Source organism: Oncorhynchus masou, chromosome 5 (assembly GCF_036934945.1).
Source record: "Oncorhynchus masou masou isolate Uvic2021 chromosome 5, UVic_Omas_1.1, whole genome shotgun sequence".
NCBI classification, from domain to species: Eukaryota; Metazoa; Chordata; class Actinopteri; order Salmoniformes; family Salmonidae; genus Oncorhynchus; species Oncorhynchus masou.
In genome coordinates this window covers 40,724,595-40,752,073 of record NC_088216.1, presented here as the reverse complement: position 1 = coordinate 40,752,073, position 27,479 = coordinate 40,724,595, and the positions used below count along the sequence as shown (strand labels likewise).

General features: G+C 41.0%; 2 protein-coding genes and 1 non-coding gene across 4 annotated transcripts; all 3 read left to right on the top strand.

The window, feature by feature from the left end:
• The first annotated feature begins 1,189 nt into the window (after positions 1-1,189).
• Positions 1,190-6,836, top strand: LOC135526763 (transcription factor 15-like). Its single transcript, XM_064955407.1, has 2 exons — positions 1,190-1,998; positions 4,434-6,836. The coding sequence occupies exons 1-2, from the start codon at positions 1,501-1,503 to the stop codon at positions 4,497-4,499; spliced, it is 564 nt and encodes a 187-aa protein (XP_064811479.1). The 5' UTR covers positions 1,190-1,500; the 3' UTR covers positions 4,500-6,836.
• A 6,243-nt stretch (positions 6,837-13,079) lies between these two features.
• Positions 13,080-27,474, top strand: LOC135539584 (casein kinase II subunit alpha). 2 transcript variants are annotated; one of them, XM_064965545.1, is made up of 13 exons: positions 13,080-13,183; positions 16,566-16,834; positions 17,026-17,137; positions 17,277-17,378; positions 17,471-17,521; positions 18,357-18,416; positions 18,732-18,815; positions 19,083-19,193; positions 19,388-19,489; positions 19,755-19,855; positions 21,633-21,781; positions 23,053-23,142; positions 24,430-27,474. In XM_064965545.1, the coding sequence occupies exons 2-13, from the start codon at positions 16,734-16,736 to the stop codon at positions 24,546-24,548; spliced, it is 1,182 nt and encodes a 393-aa protein (XP_064821617.1). In that variant the 5' UTR covers positions 13,080-13,183; positions 16,566-16,733; the 3' UTR covers positions 24,549-27,474. The 2 variants fall into 2 exon arrangements, with proteins under 2 accessions (XP_064821617.1, XP_064821618.1); XM_064965546.1 differs by lacking the exons at positions 23,053-23,142; positions 24,430-27,474 and adding an exon at positions 22,647-23,017.
• Positions 17,835-17,969, top strand: LOC135540539 (small nucleolar RNA SNORA57). Its single transcript, XR_010455830.1, has one exon. It is a non-coding gene; the product is annotated as a small nucleolar RNA SNORA57 (small nucleolar RNA).
• Positions 27,475-27,479: the final 5 nt, after the last annotated feature.

Sequence of the window (27,479 nt, the reverse complement as noted above, 5' to 3'; positions counted from 1 at the left end):
GAACAGGGCAGCACGGCTGGCCCTTAAATGTACACGGAGAGCTAACATTAATGATATGCATGTCAATCTCTCATGGCTCAAAGTGGAGGAGAGATTGACTTCATCATTACTTGTTTTTGTAAGAAGTGTTGACAAGCTGAATGCACTGAGCTGTCTGTTTAACCTACCAGCACACAGCTCGGACACTCATGCATACCCCACAAGTCATGACACCAGAGATCTCTTCATAATCCCCAAATCAAGAACAGACTATGGGACGCGCATAGTACTACATAGAGCCACAACTACTTGGAACTCTATTCCACATCAGGTAACCGATGCAAGCAGTAGAATCTGATTGGGGAAAGAAAACAGATCAAAATACACCTTAAGGAACAGCAGGGACTGTGAAGAGACACACAGGTGCAGGCACACGCATACGCACACATGCACTAGCACACGCACTCTACACACGTACATTGTAATATTGTTGTATGGTGATATCATACATTTTGTGTTGCAGATATATGGTGGCGTAACAATGTTATATGATGTACTGTTTTATATTTTGTTTTATGTGTAATGTAAGTGCCTTAATGTGTTTGGATCCCAGGAAGAGTAGCTGCTGCCAGGGGATCCCTAATAAATACAAATACAAATGGGGATTAAATAAATTATTATCTAGCCAAGTTCTTCAACTCTTCCACAGAGTTTATCACAGACTAGAGTTTTTTTTATGAACCTCTGACTCCTTTGAGTCACTAGGAGTCAATACTTAAACATGTTCATTTTTAAACCTTTTTAATAAAACGTGAAACAAATACAGACACCGACTGTTTCCTCATTGCTGCTGATCAAGATGGCAGCTCAGCAAAGAAGGTGCATGTGCCAATTGAATCTCAACAAGGAAACAGTCGGTGGTTGTTTTATTAAAAAGTATGGATTTCAGCAAACAAAGACAGGCACACAACAACAGAGGACAAACATATGTACACGGTAAGGGTTTAAGAACTTACATGTTTGAAGAGTCAAAGCATATCGACTCCAAGGAGTCTGAGGTTAATTTAAAAAACTCTAGTCTGCGCTCAACTCCATGGAGGAGTTAAGGTACTTGGCTTCACCATATCATGCAAATAATGCTTCAATTTATTAAAATGATACTGACCTATTAAAATAATACAAGTTGTTTATAGTCTATAATATAATTTTGGAGGGCTATGGTCCCTGTTGGACTGTAGTTTAATTGGTCCTTTTGGACAGATTGGTTTGCATGTCCCAAACAACCCATCCCCTTCTGCTGAGCTACAGTGGGCTGGCTATAAGAGCTTACTCAAGCACTCACTGTTAACCATCCGGCAACACCATACTATGAGGATATGTCAAAACACTTTTTTCCTATTCGAGGGGGTATTCCGATGCAAGTTCTGACCTCAACGGCTGTCCATGAGCACATATTAAACTGTAGGCTTATTATCTAAGGAATACTAAATTCATTGTAATTGGGTTATACTTTAGTTTATAATGGCTTTTACAATGCTTCGGCCGGTGGCAACTCACCCCTTCTCCTCCTACCCTCCTGATCTCAACATGATCTCGGACGACGAGGAGAACCGCAGCGAGAGCGACGGCAGCTCTGACCAGAGCTATGAATGCTGTGCCTCTTCAGATAAGACTTGTCGGCAGCTTTCCCGCATGGTGGGAGTCGGTGGGGTTGTTGTGGTCAAACAGCGCAACACAGCCAACGCCAGGGAGCGAGACCGGACCCAGAGCGTCAACACCGCATTCACCGCGCTCCGGACACTCATACCTACCGAGCCGGTGGACAGAAAGCTCTCCAAAATTGAAACGCTCCGGTTGGCGTCCAGCTACATCTCACACTTGGCCAACGTTCTGGTCCTTGGTGACGGGCGTGAGGATGGGCAGCCGTGCCTGAGTGCAGTGTACCGCGCGCAAGGACATGGAGAGAGGAAGCAACCCAGAACTATCTGTACCTTTTGCTTGAGCAACCAGCGAAAAGGGGTAAGCGTGCATGACAGTGCTATGTCAAGTATGAATTCCAAAGATATTTATACTATTTTACATAGTAGACTAGACAGGCAGCATGGCACCCTTGACAGCCTAGTAGTGTACAGTGCCTTCAGAAAGTCTTCATACCCCTTAACGTATTCCAGTTTGTTGTATTACAGCCTGAATTCAAAATGGATTACACAAACAAACTATTCTCACCCATCTACATACAATACCCCATAATGACAAAGTGAAAACATGTTTTTCGAAATGTTTACAATCTTATTGAAAATAAAATACAAAAATATCTCATTTATATAAGTATTCACACCCCTGAGTCAATGTTAGAATCACATTTGGCAGCGATTATAGCTGTCTTCTGGGTAAGTATCTTAGCGCTTTGCACACCTGGATTGTACAATATTTGCACATTATTCTTTTTAAAATGATTCATGATCTGTCAAGTTGGCTGTCGATCATTGCTAGACAGCCATTTTCAAGTCTTGCCATAGATTTTTCATGCCAATTTAAGTAAAAACTGTAACTAGGCCACTCATGAACATTCAATTTAGTCTTGGTAAGCAACTCCAGTGAATGTGTTTTAGGTTATTGTCCTGCTGAAATATTAATTTGTCTTCCAGTGTCTATTGGAAAGCAGACTGAACCAGATTTTCCTCTAGGATTTTGCCTGTGCTTAGCTCTATTCCATTTATTTTTATCCTAAACAACTCCCAAGTCCTTGCCAATGACAAGCATACATAACATGATACAGCCACCAACATGCTTGAAAATATGAAGAGTGGTACTCAGTGATGTGTTGTGTTGAAATTTGCCCCAGACATAGTACTTTGTATTCAGGACATAAAGTTGATTTCTTTGCCACATTTTTGCAGTTTTACTTTAGTGACCTTATTGCAAACAGGGTGCATGTTTTTGAATATTTTATTCTGTACAGGCCTCCTTCTTTTGACTCTGACATTTATGTTAGTATTGTGGAGTAACTACAATGTTGTTGTATCCTCAGTTTTCTCCTATCACAGCCATTAAACTCTGTAACTGTTTTAAAGTCACCATTGGCCTCATGGTAAAATCCCAGAGGGGTTTCCATCCTGACCGGCAACTGAGTTAGGAAGGACAGCTATATCTTTGTAGTGACTAGGTGTAATGATACACCATCCAAAGTGTAATTCATAACTTCAACATGGTCAAAGGGATCTCCTTTAAATATATATATATATATGTTATTATAAACTGGGTTGTTTGAATTTTGATTGGCTGAAAGCCGTGGTATATCAGACCGTATACCATGCGTATGACAAAACATGTATTTTTTACTGTTATAATTACATTGGTAACCAGTTTATAATAGCAATAAGGCACCTTAGAAGTTTGTGATTTAAGGCCAATATACCACGGCTAAGGGCTGTTTCCTAGCACTCCTTGTTGCGTCGTGCCTAAGAACAGCTCAAAGACATGGTATATTGGCAATATACCACACCCCCTCAGGAATTATTGCTTAATTATAGTCTACTTTTGTTGCATTCAATATCCTCTACTAATAGTATCATGTTTAATAAACCCTAGACTTGTTTTGATTGGCCACTTAAAATTAGTATTAGGTTTGTAGTCTAGTTATTCCAGTATATCCAAAGAAATAAATGTCAAACATAGTTAATGTCACAATGATAATATGGCATAAAAACATTACTAGGACGATAACAAAATACTTTCTTGCCAGGTCACATGAAGATTCTTCATAATAGGTATCCATCAGTTCAGCTTCAATCTGTCAAACATCTTCTTGAGAGAAAACAACCGAATGGCAAATTATCCCGTTTGGGACGTCATGTATTTATTCATTTCATTTTCAGTTTGCTAAGATATCCTTTAAATGAAAAACTGAGGAGGGGCCGAGGGGTTGTTGATATCAATTACACATACACAGTCTCAGTGCTTAAATATCCTTCTTTAACCTGTCTCCTCCCCTTTATCTACCCTGATTGAAGTGGATTTATCAAGTGACATCAATAAGGGATCATAGCTTTCACCTGGATTCACCTGGTCAGTCTATGTCATGGAAGTCATTTTTTGTCTAAAAAAAGTGGTTAAATATGTGTAACATTTTTGGGGGGGGAGTTTCCTCATCTTTCTTATTCTGTATTGCTCAGATAAAGTCCAAACACTTCAAAACAAACTTCCTTTAGAATTGTTTTTTGAATATCTGTTTTTCCATGTTATTCAATGCATTTCTATGGGCTAATAGCAGTAAGGCCAAATTCAATGTTTCATCAAATATTTTTTTATAGGCTCTTCTTAAGCCAAAGACAAATATGCATGTAGTATTTATGTTTTGGTCGCAGATGTTTCCAACCACAGAATTTTCAGGACAGAAATCAATTCTGATGTTATTGCAACTTTTTGGCCTAACATGATATTTGTTTTTGCAGGGGAAAGATGGTCGGGGTTGTCTGAAAATGCGTGGAGCCAGTGCACTACGAATGAGCCGAAAATAGACGGCTCTCAGACTTCAAGGATTGTTGAATTCAAGTCAGCACCTCAGGGAAAAAACTCTAGCTAACACACCCACTGTACATATACCGACACATAGACCAGAATGCCCTCCAACTTTGGGAAAAGACTGTCAAAAAGACGCGTTTCAGGAATTTGTTTGTGTGAGAAAAGGCTACTCCTCTCTGCCACAATGCTGGTTATGGAAAATGTGATTTTGGAGGAACATTGTCATAAATGACACTTTATTTAGTTGCCTTTTCAACATCATTTTGAATTTTGCTTTAAAATTCTATTTTTACATAGTTGTCCCTAGTCTTTATTTCAGCTCCTCAATACCAACAATATTGTGGTGTTATTTTGATATAACTTACAAAATGTCTACCAACAAACAGATTTTTCTAAAGATAAAGTATGTCTGGGAATGTCCGATACAGTTGACCTTATCCTTCGGCAATGCTAAGGAATCTTTGCTAAGGAAGTGCGCGAGATAGGGCCTTTCCAAAATTTCTGAGATTGGCCAACCAAAGGCCTTTTGAGCCTAATAAGGATAGGACATGCCAGTGTGTGAGGAAAAGCATTAATCACTCTGAAACATCACGCTCTGAATTTGCTCTAAAAAGTTCAAGGGAAAACAGGAAAGGCAACATGAATAGTGTCGGTAGATCTTTTGTCAAGACTAATGATTACTCATGGAAACTATCAAAACGTATGGCACATTGCTGGACCGATCCCCAATATCAGGAAAAGATGGTAAAAGCCAAAGGTAATGAGTTGAACAATTGGTAACACTTTAGTTAAATCCTGCACTTTAGGTAAATGCTTTATAACCTGTTTCTGTAAACACATATAGGAGCCTCTATTAATGTCTTATAATAAGGCTTAAAAATGTCATGTCTCTATCTATGAGTTGTTTTTGAGGTTGGTTCAGTTTCAGATCGATTATAACACGTTTTTTAATCATGGTTTTCGATTTCAGTTTCTAATATAAGTGTTACATTAAATGCACTATGCATTATGTGGGTTGAATGCTGTAACACAGAATAACACAATTAATACAAGTCAATGGATGGTTGTGACTGCCCATTACTGCTTATCACTTAATTGACCATCATTTATTCAGATGAATTTCATAAAATAATTGTTTTATTTGATGCCTTTATTATTTCAGTCATCATCTTATCTCTATAGAGCAGCTGCCTCTGCAATCTGACAAAATCACGATTTCAGTAGTTCTTCAAAGTAAATAAGGCATACTTTTACGACTGCTGAATAATTATCAATCGCTTAGATCATTCATTTTCAGGCTCATGAAGCAACTGCTTCCCTCTCGATCTCTCTTCTGTCTCCGTGTCTGCGTCACACAAGTTTAAATTGAACCAACATCAGTCAATTGTTTGTTTAAAAACCAAAAAATATGTTGGTTTAATTGCTCAGCACTACTATATATGTATCAACATTTCCACGGACTCAAACTCATTATGAGATGATTAAAAGACATTATAAATGGGTCAGTCATGCATTTTCAAGACAAGGTTTACAATGATTATCACATAATGCATTTTCTCTGTTGGCTTAAAGTAAAGTGTTACCAATTGAACAAATTCAGTGTTTGAGTTTCAGATCCATGTCTAGCAATTCGCAAGTCTGCAGTAAAGTGCACTTAGAGTATGAACCATTCAATGGTTTTGGCTTATTGAAGCTGTATTTCAACAGCTGCAGAGGATCCCAGTAAGCAGTAAGCTGCAGGGCTTTAACACTGGTGTGTTTGAGTAAATCTTGCTGGTTTTAATGCACATGTGCTATTAATTAGTCACACCTAATATCACCTAGCAGCCTGTGTTGAGCAAAACACAGCTGCTGATATGTTAATGGCGTAAATCACAACTCTCCGGAGCTGGAGAGGTATGGAGGGGTCAGAGAGCTGTGTGTGTGTGTGTGTGTGTGTGTGTGTGGATGCGCGTGTGTGTGCATGCCTTTGTATGTCTGAGTGTGTCAGTGAGAGGGAGAGAAAGAGAGTTTATAAGAGGTGAGTTATTGTTTTGTAAAGCACCTCTAAACCTGTGTAAAATGAGATTTAGTCATTTCTTTAAGTCCTCTGTCATAAAGCCAACTTGTAATTTCAAATAGACTTATATGATGTATTTTCCTCATAACACACATGCTGTGACATTGTTTGAGTGGTTGGTTACCTCAACTCTGATAATATAAGGCAAATAAAAGAATATCAGTAGCCTGGTTGTCTGTCTGTTAAGCTAACATTCCACTCCTTGTACTCCATGTTATGTGCCGTGGAGTGGAATGTTAGCTAAACAGACTGGCAATCAGGCTACAATATCACAGTTCCCATTACCAGATTTGGAATGTTGTCATGTCTCCACAATTACTACGTTACTGTAAATGTCAAGTGTTACAAAGTGGCATTGTTGTAGTTACAGCCACAACCCATCAATAATGTACAATTAATTGTGCACTTGCATAAAAAGCACCCCCAGTCCCTTCTCCACCTGCTGTCCAACAGACCTGGGTTCAAAAACTATTCAAAATCATTTGACATACTTTAACTGGGCTTGATTGAGCTTGCCTGGCTCAATTGAATCAATAGAATAGTCGCAAAGGTGCAAACCCCATCCACCTGGCACTCCAGGCAGACTAAAGCAAATGCTTTAGAGAATATTAAACATTTCAAAACACTGTCAAAACGGGACTAATTAGAAACTGCTGTTTGACTGAGCTTATTCTGTAACTCTGGGTCTTGGGGCCCACTGGGGCCCCTTCAAATGGCTCCCAGAGGCCCCCGAGGCAGGAAGATGTCACGGAGGAACAGGAAGGAAAAGCAGGAACAGCCGACCCGGCAAAGGCCCTCCCTGTGGGGCCAGCAGGTCCTGGGTCAGTGCCAGTCCTGACATCAGCCTGCAGAGCTGGGGTCCAGATGTCCAGCTTCTAATTTTAATTAATGGGTGGGAAAGCCTGGCATTCCATCATGTATTATATTCCAGAGGAATGTACTGTTTCACAAAGTCCCTAACAGCTGGTAAGGTTATGAGAGAAAATGTGTTACACTGTTACAGTACAACAACCTGCAGGCTACTGTAACACCGCCTGGTATGGAGGATGCTGTTGTTACTTACCTTTATTATTAAGTTGACATTTACAGCAACAGCCTGTAAGTATGTTGTTGAGAACAGAACATTTGACTGCCATTGAGTTGAGATGGAATAAAAGGAAGATATACACTTTAAAGTAAATTGTCTTGTCAAAGGAGTCCCCATGCAGCACTTACTCAATTCCTGTCCAGCCACATGCTAGACATTTGCTGAGGGAACCATGGGACAAATAGGGCTAATATTGTGATACAGTTCCCTCCACCATGCTTCGACCAAAACAAACCCTTTTTGTGCCTTATCTCACACAATCCACAATCCCCCCGTTCAACCTAAAGCTTCCTGTCCAACCTGCATGTCAGAAGAGCTAATCGCCTTCAGACACGCACTGCAGCCCTTTCATGAGACAGGGCCTTGGATACAATGCTTCTGATTTTTTATGATGTCATGATCCTTTTTTTCCGTGGAAGAGGGATGGGAGTGTGGGGAGCAACTGAATCCAGCCAAGCGGGCCTAACCAGAGCCAGACAGAGGGAGGGAAACAGTGTGTGTGTGTGTGTGTGTGTGTGTGTGTGTGTGTGTGTGTGTGTGTGTGTGTGTGTGTGTGTGTCTGCATGGGTGGGTGTGTGTGTGCGCCAGCGTGGGTGTGCGTGTACTGTAGGAGCAATACTGTTGACACACTCTCCACCCGGTGGACACACTGGGGGCTATTGTTTCCCTACAGTACGCAAAGGGAGGAAGTGAAAGAATGCCCTGAGACATTAGCCTAGAGACAATGTCAGTCTGCTGGGGCCAGGGCCGGGCCTTGATTGCTGTGTTTCCCTGGCTCCCGCTCCTGCCGCTGGGCGGGGTCCTTAATGCTGAGGTGAAAAGGCGGCTAATTCCGAGCCCGATTTCTCCCATCAAAATAATAAAACAATATGAGTGCGCAAGCAGCCCTTCAGGAGGAAAGAGGCTTCCATCCTTAGTAACCATCCATCAGGGCGTAATAGTTCATTATTGTTTTGAGCAGGAGCATGGGGTCACTGGGGGTCAAGTGCTTGTATAATATCAGAAACTGTATGCACAAAACACTCTCAGAGTAGCACTGCAGATCTAGGATCAGGTCCTCTCTGTCCATGTCATCTTATTCATTATGATATATAATATATATATATATCCTAGATCAGCACTTTTAGGAGCTTTATGGATACGGCCTTGACGTCCATCTACCATAAACACAATCCTATGAGTCCTCTGTAAGTTAAATGAATAACTCAGGGCATGGAATGCTTGTCTTGTTTAGCATTCTCTCGCTCTCTCTCTCTCTTGTAAACATTACTTGTACCTATCTAATGGTTTCATCACCACAAATGTGTAACTCTGTGCTTGTTGAGGCAAAAGCTTACAGTATGTAAATCACCCACTCTAGAAATGTATTAAACTACTTGCCATACCCTCAATGACCAACTATTTTCTGGATATCCTAACCTCGACATGAGATGATCTAAATGACTTAAAGGAATGAGTTCTCAATATGTAAGTTGCGGTCTAAGTCTATTTTGTTTTCACTCAAGACGGCTGACACTTTCACACCTTTCTCCAATGTCTGTGAGTGTGTGCATTTTATTTCTGTTTTTACAGTAGATTGGAAACTCTTCTGGCGAACTGAGTGTAGACGACTAGATGTCTGAAACTTAAAATGTGGCCCATATTTCATTTTGAAACCAGGAGCAATTGTTAGGAGGATATCCTCAATCAAGGACCCACAGAGCGCAATGAATAGCCTCACTAACAGAAGCACACTGACCCATAACCTCTGGGACCGACATGTAAACGTTAGGCTACCTACATTGGAAAGAGAGGAGCCCCTCCCTAAAATAAAAAAAAACACAAAATCTGGGATACTTTCTGTTTGTTGTTTGTAAAAACGGTCATTTTACCGTATCCAGTCAAACCCCTAGATGCATATCTGAAACATCTGCAAGGCTTGGGTGACATTTCATATGGATCCAGTCTAGCCTAACCATTTTGAAGTGGGAAGTGGCAAGCAAGACCGAAAGTAGACAGCAACACAACCCGCATTTACAACTGTGTGCGAACACAGGTTCAGTAGGCGTACTATAGCCTTTCTGTAACTCACAGTGAGAATTTTCACAGATGCAAGTTACATATCGCCCCCTTGGGTTGAAAAATATATATGGAGTGGGGTGTATTTGTTTTATGCTTTTATTCATTTATTAATTTCTCTTTAAATTAATTAACATTTGACTTTTGTCTGTTAGATGTCCAGATGCCTCTTAAAATACAGTTGAAGTCGGAAGTTTACATACACCTTAGCCAAATACATTTAAACTCAGTTTTTCACAATTCCTGACATTTAATCCTAGTCAAATATTGCCTGTTTTAGGTCCGTTAGGATCAGCACTTTATTTTAAGAATGTGAAATGTCAGAATAATAGTAGAGAGAGTGACTTATTTCATCTTTTATTTCTTTCATCACATTCCCAGTGGGTCAGAAGTTTACATACACTCAATTAGTATTTGGTAGCATTGCCTTTGAACTGTTTAACTTGGGTCAAACGTTTTGAGTAGCCCTCCACAAGCTTCCTACAATAAGTTGGGTGAATTTTGGCCCATTTCTCCTGACAGAGCTGGTGTAACTGAGTCAGATTTGTAGGCCTCCTTGCTCGCACACGCTTTTTCAGATCTGCATACAAATGTTCTATAGGATTGAGGTCAGGGCTTTGTGATGGCCACTCCAATACCTTGACTTTGTTGTCCTTAAGCCATTTTGCCACAACTTTGGAAGTATTCTTGGGGTCATTGTCCATTTGGGAGGCCCATTTGCGAGACTTGTGGAGGTCTTCAATTTTCTTTCTGATGTCTTGGCTGATTTCTTTTGATTTTCCCATGATGTCAAGCAAAGAGGCACTGAGTATGAAGGTAGGTCTTGAAATACATCCACAGGTACACCTCCAATTGACTCAACTGATGTCAATTAGCCTATCAGAAGCTTCTAAAGCCATGACATCATTTTCTGGAATTTTCCAAGCTGTTTAAAGCCAGAGTCAACTTAGTGTATGTAAACTTCTGACCTACTGGAATTGTGATACAGTGAATTATAAGTGAAATAATCTGTCTGTAAACAGTTGTTGGAAAAATGACTTGTGTCATGCACAAAGTAGATGTCCTAACAGACTTGCCAAAACTATAGTTTGTTAACAAGAAATTTGTGGAATGGTTAAAACCGAGTTTTAATGACTCCAACCTAAGTGTATTTAAACTTCCGACTTCAACTGTATCTGGGTAGTTGCCATGTGGCCAAAACAAAAGTGAAAAAATAACTTCCTCCGAAATTATAGTCAAAACATAGTTACAATAAACTATGTCTAAACAATTAAAAATGTTATGTGGCCATCTTACATTTTTTGTTCATATCCTATTTAAATGAACCATATAATGCATTAGTACCTTGCATTTGGCCTCTGGTATGACATTACAATTAATGTTATATATATATATATTTATATATATATTTATATATATATATAGAAAGGTTTAATTATGCCAAAATAGACAAGAACATTTTTATTTGTTATTTAGATACTTCTGTCTTACTTCTGTCTTTAAATCAATAATCATATTCACATTTCCTTGTTTAATGATGATAACCAAGTGTCTATTACATTTTGGATAAGATTCACAGTATTTTCACGAAACCTAGACAAAAAGCAATTATCTTACTTGTGTATTATTATAATGTTACCTGTCTCATACTGTCCAAGACAACACCTTTTTTCCTTTAATTTATTGGCGTCACCCCGTAGGACTTTGTGAATAAAGTAACTCTCCCTATAATTTCAATGCATTTTTAAAACAAAATTGCTAAATAAAAAGTTGCGTGAGCTACATTTACCCTCCACAGCACCACAAATTTCTACTGTATATAAAACACTAGTTATAAGCACTAGTTATGGATAGTTAGTACTGAGATTCGTGGGGGGACAGGAAGCAGGAAAACACACTCACCTACCTGGCACGATACATTATTAGCACTCATGCACACAGACCTCCAGTGTCATCAGAAACAAACAGCAAACACATTCATAATAATAAATCATACATAATACGCTGTTCAGGACACCCACAGTCTCAGCCAACTTTATTGCTTCAGTCAAACTGTATTTCAATCTTTCAGTTGACACAGACACTTCAGTGTGTGCCTGTATCAGTATTATCCTCTCCTCACAGAGAGAGGAAGTCTATGAAAGAGAAGTAGGGGAAGAGAGCATGAGAGACAAATAGTCTATCAATGTTGTTCCTTTTTCCAATGATGACGCTATTACCTGCAGTATGGTGTCTCTTAAGTTTATCTAATCAAAGTGCAACAATAGAATCTGAGGAATGTAATACATACAAACAGTTATAAACCTTAAAAACAGAGAGACGTACTTGGCAGCAGAGAACTGGAAGGAAAGGCGGCAAAAGGAAGAATTGGCTTTGGGGGTGATCAGTGAGATATACCTGCTGGAGTGCGTGCTATGGGTGGGTGCTGCTTTGGTGACCAGTGAGCTTAGATAAGGCGGGGGTTTACCTAGCAGAGACTTGTAGATGACCTGGAGCCAGTGGGTTTGGCGATGATTATGTAGCGAAGGCCAGCCAACTAGAGCGTACAGGTTGCAGTGGTGGGTAGTATATGAGACTTTGGTGACAAAACGGATGGCACTGTGATAGACTGCATCCAATTTGTTTTTTTGTTGGTTTTTTAAATTTTTACCCCTTTTTTGTGGTGTCCAATTGTTGTAGTAGCTACTATCTTGTCTCATTGCTACAACTCCCGTACGGGCTCGGGAGAGACAAAGGTTGAAAGTAATACGTCCTCTGATACACAACCCAACCAGCCGCACTGCTTCTTAACACAGCGCACATCCAACCTTCTTAACACAGCGCACATAGTTTGACTTCAACTATCATTCTCTAAGCCATTGGTTAGTCAGATAGGGCCTCATTTACACCCTGTGGTCTCATCAAACACCATCACCACTTTCCACTCCTCATCAAACACCATCACCATTTTCCACCCCAACACATTATTACTCTTGCTTCATACCTCGGCCCTCTTTATGCTTTCTTTACAAGACGTGCCACTGCTTTCAGTATAATGAGCTCTCTTCTCCCTATGTACAATAGTTCCACTACAGACCATTCAGGTCCTCTACCCTCATCCTCCACCTCCATGGCTTTAGAACTGAGGGCCATATATAGTTTGCATTCCAGCACAGCTGTTGCTTCTCCAACGTTTTCTCCATTTCCATCCCGAACGCATTGTCAAGCCCTCTCTCACACTGGCTAGCCTTGTCCAGATTTATTCGTAGATTTTTTTTAAAGCACTTAAAAGAAAAGGCCTTATACCCATTAATGGGTAGAACTTGATATCAAGAAACGCCCCTATCAGAAAACGCCCCGAAATAGTGTCTGCAATTACACCCTTCGCGGTAGTCCGCCATATTGTGTCTGAGACAGCAGAAATCATACAGAAGTACACCGGCGAGAGGAAAGAAAGCGAACCTGCCTTCACTTGGATCCCATATTTGATCAAAGAGGTAGCTATATACAATGGAAGTTTGTCCTCTGGTTTAAATAATTTTATGAAATAAGCAGTCAGTTAGACATGCTAACCGATTTAGCTAGCCAAGCCAGCAGTGGGACCCGGTGACTAGTTAGCTACCTACTAACGTTACGCATGTAAGTTTGGGCGAGATGGTGTGGTAGGGAGACTACCGGTATCTATCCAATTGGATAACAATTTACAGCTGACACGTTGATTTCGCAAACTTTTGCCAATTAACGTTAGCGAACTTTTGTAGCTCTACTTGAAATCTGGGGCACTGGGCTAACACACTTTTGTTATTCCTCAATACAACGAGACGCGTTTCTTATCAAACATGGCATTAGTTAACTATCTTAGCCAGAGGGCAGCAACACCACTTTCCCCCAAGAGATTGCATCCATTACAGAAGGGAACTATTAATAGGCACATTTTTTCAATTAAAACTTGATAGTGTAACTTCATAATATTATGATATGTAGTGGATGTGAAACTCGCATGTGGCATGTTTACTCTGAACCAAACAGAATTTGTCCAATAGAAACTCAGGTTTTCGTTTAACGTTTTGCTACGTAATCCGCGAAATGAATACACTCTATTAATATCACACCGTCCCTGAATTCTAAAGGCAACTGTTGCTCACATAGTGGTAAATGGTTCTCTCCCCATCACTTATTGAGCAACAGTTGATTTTAGACCTCAGGGAAGGTGTGATGTACTCCAGGCGATTTTTCACATTCACACCCAAATGGTGCGGTGACCCGGATCTACAGTTGGGCTCTGCTCGGCTGCTGGTGTTCGGAGGTGTAGGAAGGGGTCAAATGGGATGGGTGTGAAATGCGACTAGTTGCTGGAGTACATTGGTGATATCACACCTTCCCTGCGATCTAAAGCCAACTGTCGCTCATGGAGTGACTGACTATCCTGTTGGAGGCGATGAAACAACAGAAGCCATTCAGTTTTTTAAATGGAATATCAAATTTGATTTGTCACTGGAGCGTTGAACAGGCCGGGACTAAAGTTGGAAAGCTGAACGTTGTGCAAATACTCTGCCATATCAGGGGGCGATTGACCAATCAAAGCTCATTTATGGCTTCCAGACCCTACTGGATTGACTTTTGATCCCTAGCACTCCCTAGCATGTTGTTGGCTTGCTAGCACCCACATAAGGAGACACTCTGGGTGAAGCTAGCAGGGCTAGGTGAGGTACTGTGTCAAGTGCTTAGTAGTGGACGCCCGCGTTACTCTGTTGGCTATGACGGTTGCCTTTAAGATCCATGTGTTGGTGGTGCAGAAGTTTGGTGGTTCACATCCAGCTCCTGGCAGAACAAAATGTGCTCTGTTGTAATGACATGAGGACAAATTGAAGTTACTGCAGCTAGCTGAGATCATTGTCCTACATAGCTGACAAGTTGTAACATTATGCACACTAGTCAGTGAGAGTATTGTGCAATGAATGTTGCAGATCTTATATTCTTGCCTATCCCAGAAGATGGTACTTCAGTTCTTTAAACCTAGTCTAATCTGAGGTGTTAGAGCTAGGTGTAGGCTCATGTAACAGGCACATATCTCAAAGCTAGGTAAAAGGAGCCTCTGGCTAAAACCGTTGAACCACAAATGCATTGACTGCTTTGTTAAGTTGGCTCAAGTGAGGATATCTATGACAGGAACCACGATCTATGACCGGCACCACAGTTATGACCGTTTGTCCATTGCTGGCAAAGATAAGCGAAGGCTTGACTGACAATATTGCAGATGAAATTGGTCTATCGGCAAGAAATATGGATGGATATCTTAATTTAGCAATACATGCCTGTATGAGTATTATGAACGTTTTGCTCAACAAAAGGAATTTTTTTCAGTTAAAAATAGAATAAAAAGCCAAATGCTATATTATTTGTCTTAAAAAAGAAGTTGCAGCGTTAATGAGGAATTCCATCAAACATATTCATGATCATGGATGTAAGAGATGCAGAGTTTTTTTCTGGACAAAAATGGGGCATCGGTGTTGGGCATGGCATGGCCATTGGTGCGGTCGGGCGACCAAACATTTGAGGTCTCGTGTTGGCCGCAGTGACAACATTTTTCAGTTGTAAAGCAAATTTCCTGCAATTCTACACATTTTGCTATGACTTTTGCAATCTGAATTGATCAAACATTATAACAAATTCATGCCATGACAAAATTACTCCTGAATGCATCATTCTTGGACTTTTTAATTCTTCCTGTGCAGCATTTCCTTTGTTGATTGTTTGTTCTCAAAGATGCTCTTACTAAAAAATATATAGGTCCAATATCCTGCAGGGTGGCAGGTAGCCTAGTGGTTAGAGTGTTGGACTAGTAACTGAAAGGTTGCAAGTTCGAATCCCCAAGCTGACAAGATAAAAATCTGATGTTCTGCCCCTGAACAAGGCAGTTAACCCACTGTTCCTAGGCCGTCATTGAAAATAAGAATTTGTTCTTAACTGACTTGCCTAGTAAAATAAATTATCTTTTACCATATTTTTTTATTCAACTGTTTGGACATAGGCATGGGGTAGGCCGTCATTGTAAATAAGAACTTGTTCTTAACTGATTTGCCTAGTTAAATTAATTCATGCTAAATCCATTCTAAATTTAACTAGGCAAGTCAGTTAAGAACAAGTTCTTATTTACAATGATGGCCTACCCCAGCCAAACCCTAACTGGGACGACGCTAGGCCAATTGTGCGCCGCCCTATGGGACTTCCATTCACAGCCAGTTGTGATACAGCCTGGAATCGAACCAGAGTCTGTAGTGAGGCCTCTAGCACTGAGATGCAGTGCCTTAGACCGTTGCGCCTCTAAGTCAGTAGTCATATAGCTTATCCCCGCCAGCCTTAGTAATTAAACATTGTGTCAATACTTTGGAGGTGGTGCAGTGACCCACTTTAAAAACAACCTACTGGTAGTCAGGCCTGGAATTTTGTATGCAACAATCCATAGCTTCTTCTTCACTTTTTTTAGACTTATGGTCAACAAATGCAGTGTTGTAAATGTAACTGTGCATCAAATAGATTTTACACACACCTGTCGAAACTTTGATTGTCTGCACTGGCCATCAGTTCTTCGGGAAGTTTGTTTTTCCCCCGCACATGTAAATCATGCTTATTTGATCTGGCCTTGGTGATGGTCTCAAATAATATAAATAATAATAATATATGCCATTTAGCAGATGCTTTTATCCAAAGGCACTTACATTCATGCTTGCATACATTTTACGCATGGGTGGTCCCAGGAATCAAACCCACTATCCTGGCAAGAGCCATGCGCTACCAACTGAGCTATAGAGGTCCACGAATATAACTGACATTGTTTATTTTGTCCCCTCTCACCCCCCCCCCCCCCTGTTGTCTCAGCTGTCCAGAGGTTCCCCTGGTGGCTTCCCTTGCTTACAGCCAAAGCCCCCCACCCCCCTTACCCCCTGCCCTGTCACGAAGAGGCCCCACCCCACCTTCCCTCCTCTCCCCTCCTCGTCCTTCTCTGCAGTAAGTGGCCCCTCCCCCTCCTCTGCCAAGCTGTTGGACATGCCAGGACCCGTGCAGAGTCGGGCCCGTGTGTACACAGATGTCAACACACACCGGCCCAGGGAGTACTGGGACTACGAGTCCCATGTGGTGGAATGGGGGTACATACCAATCTCTCAAGTCACAGTGACATTGGTGCTTGCTAAACTATTATGAGGAGTCTGAAATTACTATTTCTCTTCATTCCATGTTAAATCTCAAGGCCAGATCAAGGTCTGCTGCCTTTCTGTCATTTGCAGTTTAATTTTAATTACCTTGAATGGTGTAATTCACAAAACAATTATTCCCGCAGAAATCAAGATGACTTCCAGTTGGTGCGGAAGCTTGGACGCGGGAAGTACAGTGAAGTGTTTGAAGCAATCAACATCACCAACAACGAGAAGGTTGTGGTAAAAATACTCAAGGTAAGGGCCACGATGAGAAATCAACATCATTCAGATCATAGATTCATAGATTGCCATTCGATGCAGACTCGCATTGGATTCATATTGAATTAAAATCACCCAGACGATCAATACAGTTGGTCTTTATTTGTGTTCATAGCCCGTGAAGAAGAAGAAAATCAAGCGTGAAATTAAGATCCTGGAGAACCTCCGCGGGGGCACTAACATCATCTCCCTCAAAGACATTGTCAAAGACCCAGTGGTGAGTAGGAATGGCGGGAAAGGTGTGAAAACGCTGTTGTTCTTTTAGAGCTTGCCATGACTTTGATGCAACAACCCTTTCTCTTCTTTCAGTCTCGGACACCCGCCTTGGTCTTTGAACATGTCAACAACACTGACTTCAAGGTAAGCCAGAGCATCTGTTTTTTTACACCTGAGTCTTATGCACATTGCAGCAAAATGTTTTGCAACGGAAAATTCTTATTGGACAAGTTCTGGGGTGTATTCACTAGGATCCAAATGGAAGCAAACTAAACGGGGAGGGAACTACCTGAATTTATCCAGTAAACTCTAATTTTCAACTGTTTGGACTAATGATTACACCCCAGGTAGTCCCTCTCTGTTTTAGTCTGTTTTCTTCCGTTTGGTACTTAATGAATACCACCCTGATTCTTAACCGTGTACAACATCTCTATTCTGAAACAAAGCCCTGTGAAACCTTCGTTCTTGGCATGCATGCTGTTTCCCCAGTCTCCTGTGTGTGTGTGTTGAGGCACAAAAAGGTGCAGTGCTATGTCTTCAGTGCCAGGATGTTTCTTGTCTTCTGGTTCTATTCTCAGTCGCTGGTACACTATGAGCAACTTTGGTGTTGAATTACTTAATAATAGACTTAAATGTTACCAGTCAGATGCCCAAGTTGATAGCTTTTGATTTGAATATGTGAATTCTTTGTATTGGATAATGTGTTCAGGTTGCAAAGACCTATACGCGTGTTATTTCAAAATTTTATTTTACTAGGCAAGCCAGTTTAGAACAAATTCTTATTTCCAATGACAGCCTAGGAACGGTGGGTTAACTGCCTTGTTCAGGGGCAAAACGACAGATTTTTACCTTGTCAGCTCGGGGATTCGATCTAGCAACCTTTCAGTTACTGGCCCACTAGGTCCATTATCTACCTGCATGTAATGTTCATGGTGTAGTTAAATCACTGTTGATTCACTGCATCTGTTTTTACTTGCAGCAATTATACCAGACCCTGACAGACTATGACATCCGGTTCTACATGTTCGAAATCCTCAAGGTTAGTCTCGTAATGTTGTAATTTGGGTGAACTATCCCATTAATTTGTGTAAGAAGCCCAGAGGCTTTGCCAGACATGAGTCAGCATTTCTCCCTCTCAAAACAAGAACATTCAGGTGCTTAGAGTATAGGCCCCTTGTTTGTCTTTGTCCAATGTTTACATACCAGCTCTTTCCCATCAACATGTTTGTGCACCAAGACGGGTCGACAACATCTGTTTTGTAATTTCTGCCTTTATTGCATTACCGTGTTGAGTAAATCCCCAGCCTCATCGTTGCTAACCAGCGGCCATTTTGGCTCTTGGCTCTGTGCGCAGGCCCTGGACTACTGCCACAGCATGGGAATCATGCACAGGGATGTGAAACCCCACAACGTGATGATTGATCACGAACACCGAAAGGTGAGTGTTTACAACCAATGCGGCGGAGACACAATAACTGCATGATTCGCCCTTTTTAAGACCTTTGTCATCCATTGAATGTGACTACAATATGTAGGTTAGTTGAAATAGAAATTGGATATTGTACCACGACAATCCTCAGTACAATACAATACCCCAAAGTCCAAGTAGTCTCTCCCAGTTTCACTCTGTTTGGTGCCCTAATGAGCACAACCCTGTTGTATTTCTCTCAGTGTTGACTTGCCTCTGTTTTGTGTATTCTTCCAGTTGCGCCTTATTGACTGGGGTCTGGCTGAGTTCTACCACCCGGGACAGGAGTACAACGTCCGAGTGGCTTCTCGCTACTTCAAAGGACCCGAGCTTCTGGTCGACTATCAGGTATGTTTTCCTGCTACTGTTATGAATTGTGTGACCAGCTCAGTCTATATTATTTGCTGTTGTGTACATCCCATATATATGCATATAGATAACCTTTTCACAATACTGAGCTGTGCTGGTTACTCATCCACCATAGTTACAGGGCAATGTCTAAACAAAATATCTTCACTTTTTTTCCCACTGTCTTCGTCCAGCTGTATGACTACAGTCTGGACATGTGGAGCTTGGGCTGCATGTTGGCCAGCATGATCTTCAGGAAGGAGCCTTTCTTCCACGGCCACGACAACTACGACCAGGTAAACACACACTCTCCGATACTTTGTCCACCATGTCTCAAAGGTCACACTCATTACCAGTGAAGAACATAACCGTGGGCCTGTTTAGGAGGGTGTAAGGTTACAGAACAGACAGATAGAAATAGACTGTGTAGAACAGATATGATTCTGTTGGATCCTGTCGGCTCTATTCATTCCATTTCTATCTACAACGTTCAGAGCGTTTCACGTCACTGGATACGCCCCAGGTGAGATTAATTACCTGATGTTGTTTCTGACTTTGTAGTTGGTAAGAATAGCCAAGGTGTTGGGAACGGAAGACCTGTATGACTACATCGACAAGTACAACATTGAGCTGGAGCCTCGGTTCAATGACATTCTGGGGAGGTACGTTGTCTGTCTTCACGAGTGTGTGTTTTTTTTACACTGGGTTTGTAAACTTATACTTCTTTCTCATAGGGTTTACGGTATGTTGCCTATAAAAAAAAAAATGCAAGCAGGCCCATTTATTTTATTTTATTCCATATACTCGCCTGAATACACCTTTTTATACCCGTTGTGCGCATGCTGGTGACGAGTATGCAGATGTGGGTGGAGTCTATTTTAATAAGTCTAATGAATATACACCATCACAAAGAAATTCATTAGTTTAGGCAGGTCATTATTCATTAGTTAAGACGAATAAAATGTGTTTTTAAAAGAATAGTATATTTGGATTTCAATTGTTACTGGTCTGTGCTGCCGATAGGCTACATGGCAGCACCATGCAAATGAAGTCACCAGTTTATTTTGTTGATTAAAGCAGACAATACACACTCACATTCCCCTGCCCTGATAAGTCAACACTCATATATTTTATAGTAAGAATAGAATGGAATATAACAATAAAATACGGGATCGTGTTGAACCGTGGTCATGTAAAAAAAAAAAAGAGTGATATTTTTAAAAGGAGCCCAAGCCAACACCTTTTTGAGAATTTGTATGTGCTTGAGAAACCTTAATCTGCTCTTTCCGATCATGTAACTAAAATCGAAATCGGTCCTGAATGAACCTCTGTGTAATTTGAAAGTCACTTTTGATCCAGGTTTCATTTTTTCCTATCCTCACTCTGTGTTGTTAGGGAGGGATTAAAAAAAAAATAGCAATCTATATTTTGAAAAGCATGCCAGTCTCGTGTTCATATTTCACAACCTCTGCAGGCTTTTTTGAATTGCCTGTACCCGACCGAGCGACACAATCGGCCTACACTTGATTTTAGGCTTCATTGTTGCATGCTAAATGTTTCTGATCAGTGATGGATGACTAGATGAGCTACCACCTCCACGTATTTATTTGCCCAGCCAGGGACCAATTATCCAAATTTACAAAAATATTATGTGAATCAAAATCACATTGCTTGATCATCAGGCAAGTCACAAGCTTTTGGTTGGGAGTAGGCTACTGTGTAAGTGAATAGCAAAATAATAAACGTGTTAAGCTACATAACTTGCTAGCAACATGTTCTGATTAGTGCTAATACAGCCAACTAGACTAAAAATGATCACGAGCAGCACTCACCTTAACCTAGCTAACATTTCTCCAGCCTAATTGTAACCAAATATCCAAACAGATTCAGCGAAAACAAACACCTGACATTGACGCTGTCCCAGTCAAAACAGTGCTGAAATGATCATATAGTTGACCACACGCAGGTATCGCTTCAAATGTATTATAACGATTGGATAACTTGGAGTTTCGGTGCGCAACAATGGGATACATGCCTGTCAGTGTAGTGCGCGCCAATGCCGCTTCAGCATTACTGCCATTTTTGTGTTTAACATTTTTCATAATGGCAAGAACAAGCCTGATGTCGGACAACAACAATAGAATGTTCATGATTTAAAGCATGCCAAAGACGGTAAGATGAAAGGAGACTTTTATACCAAGGGATTGGTGAGGCTTTTAAACACATTGCAGCAATCATGACTAGGTCGGTTGGCGAGAAAAATAAAAGAACAGGCTTTGTTCTAAATAGCCCCCCCCCCCTCGCTAAAGGGTTTCGTCTTAGTTTGAAAGGGATATTAGTTATTCCTGCCTTAAAAAACACCTGAATCTAGACCCTGCTGTGCATAGGTTTTTTTGTGTGTTTTTTTTGCACTGCTGCTAACCTGCTCTCCCCTTCCAGACACTCTCGTAAGCGGTGGGAGCGCTTCGTCCACAGTGAGAACCAGCACCTGGTCAGCCCCGAGGCCCTGGACTTCCTGGACAAGCTGCTGCGCTATGACCATCAGGCCCGGCTGACCGCCCACGAGGCCATGGCTCACCCTTACTACTGTAAGTGTGAGGAGGCATCCAGTTGCCAGTACATTTAGCTGAACTGCAAAGTCAAAATTGTCTATATCGTGAAAAGAAAATGTAAGGTTAGGGGTATGGTTAATTAGACCATGGACCCATATTGATGAGATTGGAAGGGACCTGTGGTTTATTGCAGGGGTGGGCAAAATACTGCAAATGTTAAATTTTTTCTTAATTTTTTTGGGCCCTCAGTGGATTTAGTTTTCTGGGTAGGGTGGAAATGTTTTATTTTGGTTTAGAAAACTCCAGGGCACAATTGAATGCCTAAAACTCAATAGAAAATGATGTAAAATTAACAATGGACCTACAGGTAACTGACAAAATAATGGAAACACTTAAGTAAATGAGGGTTACAAAGTATATTGAAAGTGGGTGTGGTTCCTGAGTTAATTAAGCAATTAACATCCTATCATGCTTTGGGTCATGTGTGAAAATGCTGGACAGGCCATTATTTTGGCTACCATGGCCATGCCCCCTTCCACAGGGCACGAGTGGTCACTGAATGGTTTGATGAACATGAAAACGATGTAAACCATATGCTGTCTGTCATCAGATCTCAACCCAATTGAACACTTATGGGAGATTCTAGAGCGGCGCCTGAGACAGCTTTTTCCATCAACAAAACACCAAATGATTGAATTTCTCCGTGGAGGAGTGGTGTCACATCCCACCAATAGAGTTCCAGACACTTGTAGAATCTACCCCAAGGAGCATTGAAGCTGTTCTGGCTCGTGGTGGCCCCACACTCTAAGACACTTTGTTGGTGTTTCTTTGATTTAGTCAGTTACCTGAATATTAACTGCTGTTTTTCTGCCCCGCAAATGTATTTTGACACAAATCAAAGGCTTGTTATGACTGGGGTGGTTACTTGGCATCTCAACCAAATGTCTCTATTGAATGCAACTCGCAGCTAAAAGGTATGTTATTTTCATGTAATGAAGGAGCAGGAAGTTTGTCATTCGTAGGCTGTATGTCATGCTATAAGAAGATTATTTTGTTTGTTCTAATCAGGGTCTTGTTCATTAAGGCACACTAGCAAAACGTTTTACAACGGCAAACAAAAACAAGCGTGTCTTGTTGAAAACGTTCAGGTAGCGCCGGCTCGGTTTACTCTGCTTTCCTTCATTTTGTGTGTAATGAACACGACCCTGTTCACTGGTTATCTGCAGTTCCTTATGACCATCTACTTGCAGGGACTCGAGACTAGAGGTTGTTCAGTGTTTTTAATATGAGTTCTTTTGTCTACAAAGATACCATTGTCAAAGACCAGGGTCGCATGCCGGGGTCGGCTAACCCGCCCGGCGGAAATACAGCTGTAAGCACAGCCAACACGGTCACTGGTGAGTGCAAACACACACACACATCCTAACCATCCTAACCCTCCCACCCATGCATCCTCATCTGAACTCCCCGAGACTCCCATCACTCAGTGTTAAGGAGGATGTTTTGTCTGCAGGAGGCCAAGTTTGGAAATTAAATCAAATCAAGCAGCCGACTTGGTCTGTGTTAAGATTGAATTAAGCGGCTATATTGGTCCACACAAATTGGACAATCTTCTATCAAGGGTTACCACATTGTCATAATTGACATACTGTAATTCAATCCAATACATTTCATAAGAGCTAAACTCACTGTATGCCAGTGCATCCCTTGTCATCTTTCTTATGTAACTCATTGGTTATACAGACCTGCCAACATGCACGCATTTTGCTTACCAACTACGCAATCCTCTGCCCATGTACGAGATCCGAGTTAAAAGTACACAGAAATAAATACAGCCTGATTTAAAAAAATAAATATATATATATATATTAAGGGCATATGCGAAAAATAACTGGTCGCATTTGTTCGAGTGTGATATACATTTTAATTCTTCGTCCCATTAGTTGTATTTTCCACGTGACATTACGAGGATCACGCAACCTGACAGACAGCAACTGTAATTATGATCCACGTCACAAAAAGTATTACAAAAGTATAATACAATAATAAATCTAACTTCTTGGCATTAAATGGGAGTTGGGAGTTTAGAAGACTGCTCGGTGAAGAATGAATGAGCGTTCGGTATTAGCTATAGAAGCAATGCTTCTAAAATACCTTGGCACTAAATTTGATCAAGTTTGAAAATCTGAAATCATGTATGCGCTGCAAAGAAACACAATAGGGACCTTCACGTAGACTGAAACACCGGGCTCTTCTAGCGAACAGCGGGCAGATTCCCTTTGCGGTAGCCATTTTGTGGTCTGTGTGGACACGATCATTTGTTTTTATCTTTTCAAAATGATTTATCTTTTAGTGTTGATTAGGAACCGTGTCTAAAAAGCCCATACTTGTGAGCTGGCCCTGTTTGAGAGGTGACAAGCGTTCCTCTACTATAGAGACTAAACTTGGGGGCATTTGCTAAGAAAAACGTTATAGATAATTAACTCCATTATACACTGCAGGTAGTAGAATAAACATACAGTCTGTGCTAATTACACAAAACCTATATTTATTTTGTTCTGTACTTGTCAGTATGAATCTTTTATTTATGTTTTGTACATACCTTTTTAAAGGACAGAACTGAACCAGTGTGTGATCCATAATGTTTGTCTAAGCACCCCCCCTCCCCCTTTTTCCCTCTCAAGGTATATCTGCCTTGCCAGCTGCTACTGCCCTGGGCACCCTCACCGGCTCGCCCGTCCTCTCTGCTGCCACCAACGCCCTGAGCACCCCTGTGCCCGCCTCCGTCAGTGCTCCCCAGTGATGGCACCCCCAGGAGAGCAAACCTATGGGTGCCACTCATGCAGGCACGCACCAACATCTGTACTTACTCAGTCAGTCTGACTGCCCTGAGATCCAGGAATGCCAACCTCTGAAGGCTATCTCGCCTTGAACAATGTTTATTTGTTTCTCCTTGAATGAACTTGAGTTAACCAGACATGAAATGAATGTTCTGTGTAATCGACACATGCAGGTATCTATTTAATCTTGGTGGCTGTGTGTGTGGCTATGTCCACAATCTGAGAATGAGTCACGAATCCAAGGGTGATGGGGGTTTCTCCCCCCGAACACGTTTTGTTTTTGTACATTACTGACAAGTAGTTCATCGGAAGGTAACAGGAAAGAGACATTAGCATTTAGACCAAAAGGAGCAGTCTGCAGTTTACTAATGCAACCTTGTCAAACGAGCGCTGGCGAGCACACCTTAAGCAATTCCCATATTTAGTCCAGTCTACTACTCTATACCACCATTATGAAAGACTTCCCGATAGTATTTGGAAGTGTTTGGTGCTGTTCTGTGCTCTAGTGGTGAGTTGAAACACTGAAGCTGCCTCACTCAACGTATCCTAATGACACTTCAGCCTTTCTACTGTACTGGATACCTAGTTTTTGATGTAAGGATTCCCTGACAGTTTTCCTTTTTTTTTTTTTTTTTTTTACTGAAATGCTGTGGTGTGCTGGATGGGTTTAATTTACTGTGGCAATGGTTTGATGGCAGTATTGTCATTCGATCCCTTCGAAAGCCAGGCAAAACTATCCGTTCTGTTATTTTGAAAAGTTTCTCTCAAACGTGCTGCTTTGCAGTTCCTTAGTTTTTCACGACTTGAATTAAATCATGTTCACCTAATCGCTTGAGAAAGAGGAGACTGACTAAACCTATTTGTTTTCTCTGGAGAGTTAGTTATATGTGGAGAAAATATGGATGGTGTTAGATATAAGATCACAACTGAATATGAAGGCACCAGAGTCCTGGTTAAGTTGGCTTGAAATGTGTTTGTAGTTATCTGCTGTTGGCACATGAGGAGAGTGGTTTTCTTTTTGTATTTAGTTTGTTTCGGGGATACATTTCTTGGATTGATCACCTGTTTGGCTAACACTTACGGTGGCAATAATTACTATGTGAACCCTTTGGAAATAGCTGGATTTCTGCATGAATTGGTGATAAAATCTGATCTTCTTCTTGGTCACAACAATACACACAGTCTGCTTAAACTAATAACACAAACAATTGTACGTTTTCATGTCTTTATTGAGCACACCGTGTGAACATTCACAGTGCAGGGTGGGAAAAGTATGTGAACCCTTGGATTTAATAACTGGTTGATCCTCCTTTGGCAGCATTAACCTCAACCAAATGCTTTCTGTAGTTGTGCATCAGACTTGCACAATGGTCAGGAGGAATTTTGGACCACCTCTTTACAAAACTGTTTCAGTTTAGCAATATTCTTGGGCTGTCTGGTGTGAATTGCTTTCTTGAGATCATGCCATAGCATATCAATCAGGTTAAGGTCAGGACTCTGACTGGGCCACTCCAGAAGGTGTATTTTCTTCTGTTGAAGCCATTCTGTGTTTTGGGTTGTTGTCCTGTTGCATCACCCAACTTCTGTTGAGCTTCAATTGGCGGACAGATAGCCTTACATTCTCCTGCAAAATGTCTTAAACTTGGGAATTCATTTTTCCGTCTGATGGGGCCTGGACAGCGTGCTGAGGCAGCAAAGCAGCCGCAAACCATGATGCTCCCTCCACCATACTTTACAGTTGGGATGAGGTTTTGATGTTGGTGGGCTGTGCCTTTTTTCTCCACACAGTGTTGTGTGTTCCTTCCAAACAACTCAACTGTAGTTTCTTCTGTCCACAGAATATTTTTCTAGTAGCGCTGTAGAAAATCCAGGTGCACTTTTGCAAACTTCTGAAGTGCAGCAATGTTTTTTTTTCGACCGCAGTGGCTTCTTCCGTGGTGTCCTCCCATGAACACCATTCTTGTTTAGTGTTTTACGTATCACAGACTCGTCAACAGAGATGTTAGCATGTTCCAGAGATTTCTGTAAGTCTTTAGCTGACACTCTAGGATTCTTCTTAACCTCATTGAGCATTCTGCGCTGTGCTCTTGCAGTCATCTTTGTAGGATGGCCACTCCTATGGAGAGTAGCAACAGTGCTGAACTTTCTCCATTTTTATAGACAATTTGTCTTACCGTGGAGTGATGAACATCAAGGCTTTTACAGATACTTTTGTAACCCTTTCCAGCTTTATGCAAGTCAACAATTCTTAATCTTAGGTCTTCTGAAATCTCTCTTGTTCAGGGCATGGTTCACATCAGGCAATGCTTCTTGTGAGTAGCAAACTCAAATTTGAGTGTGAGTTTTTGTTTTTTTACAGGGCAAGGCCGCTCTAACCAACATCTCCAATCTCGTCTCATTGAGTGGACTCTAGGTTAGCTGACTCCTGACTTCATTTATTTTTGATGAGTCATTGGCCTAGTGGTTCACATTCCAACCTACACTGTGATTGTTTAAATTATGTATTCAATATAGACAAGAAAAATACAATAATTTGTGTTATTAGTTTAAGCACACTGTTTGTCTATTGTTGTGACTCAGATGAAGATCAGATCAAATTTGAAGACCAATCTATGCAGAAATCCAGGTAATTCCAAAGGGTTCACATACTTTCTTGCCACTGTAGATACTGGAAGATGTATTGAGCTTGAAGAGGTAACATTTTCTCTGCGTTTTAGTGCCATAAATGTTCATCTTGTGTAAGGATAGACCCTGCTGTACATATGCATTCTTTTCTTTCTTAATTTGAAATCTCAATATATGAAAAATACATGCATACATCAACATTTGAGTCCTTACTTCACTGTATATATTTGTGTAAATAAACACGTGTTTTATTTATCAAGTAAATCTGA

What these genes read in the sequence shown, in the direction of transcription:
- LOC135539584 (XM_064965545.1), top strand. Translation starts at nt 16,734, where the DNA reads ATGCCAGGACCCGTGCAGAGTCGGGCCCGTGTGTACACAGATGTCAAC. An exon ending in ACATTGTCAAAGACCCAGTG is followed by an intron (nt 17,379 to 17,470) that starts GTGAGTAGGAAT and finishes CTCTTCTTTCAG; the next exon opens with TCTCGGACACCCGCCTTGGT. An exon ending in TTCAATGACATTCTGGGGAG is followed by an intron (nt 19,856 to 21,632) that starts GTACGTTGTCTG and finishes CTCCCCTTCCAG; the next exon opens with ACACTCTCGTAAGCGGTGGG.
- LOC135526763 (XM_064955407.1), top strand. Translation starts at nt 1,501, where the DNA reads ATGGCTTTTACAATGCTTCGGCCGGTGGCAACTCACCCCTTCTCCTCC. An exon ending in TGAGCAACCAGCGAAAAGGG is followed by an intron (nt 1,999 to 4,433) that starts GTAAGCGTGCAT and finishes TTGTTTTTGCAG; the next exon opens with GGGAAAGATGGTCGGGGTTG.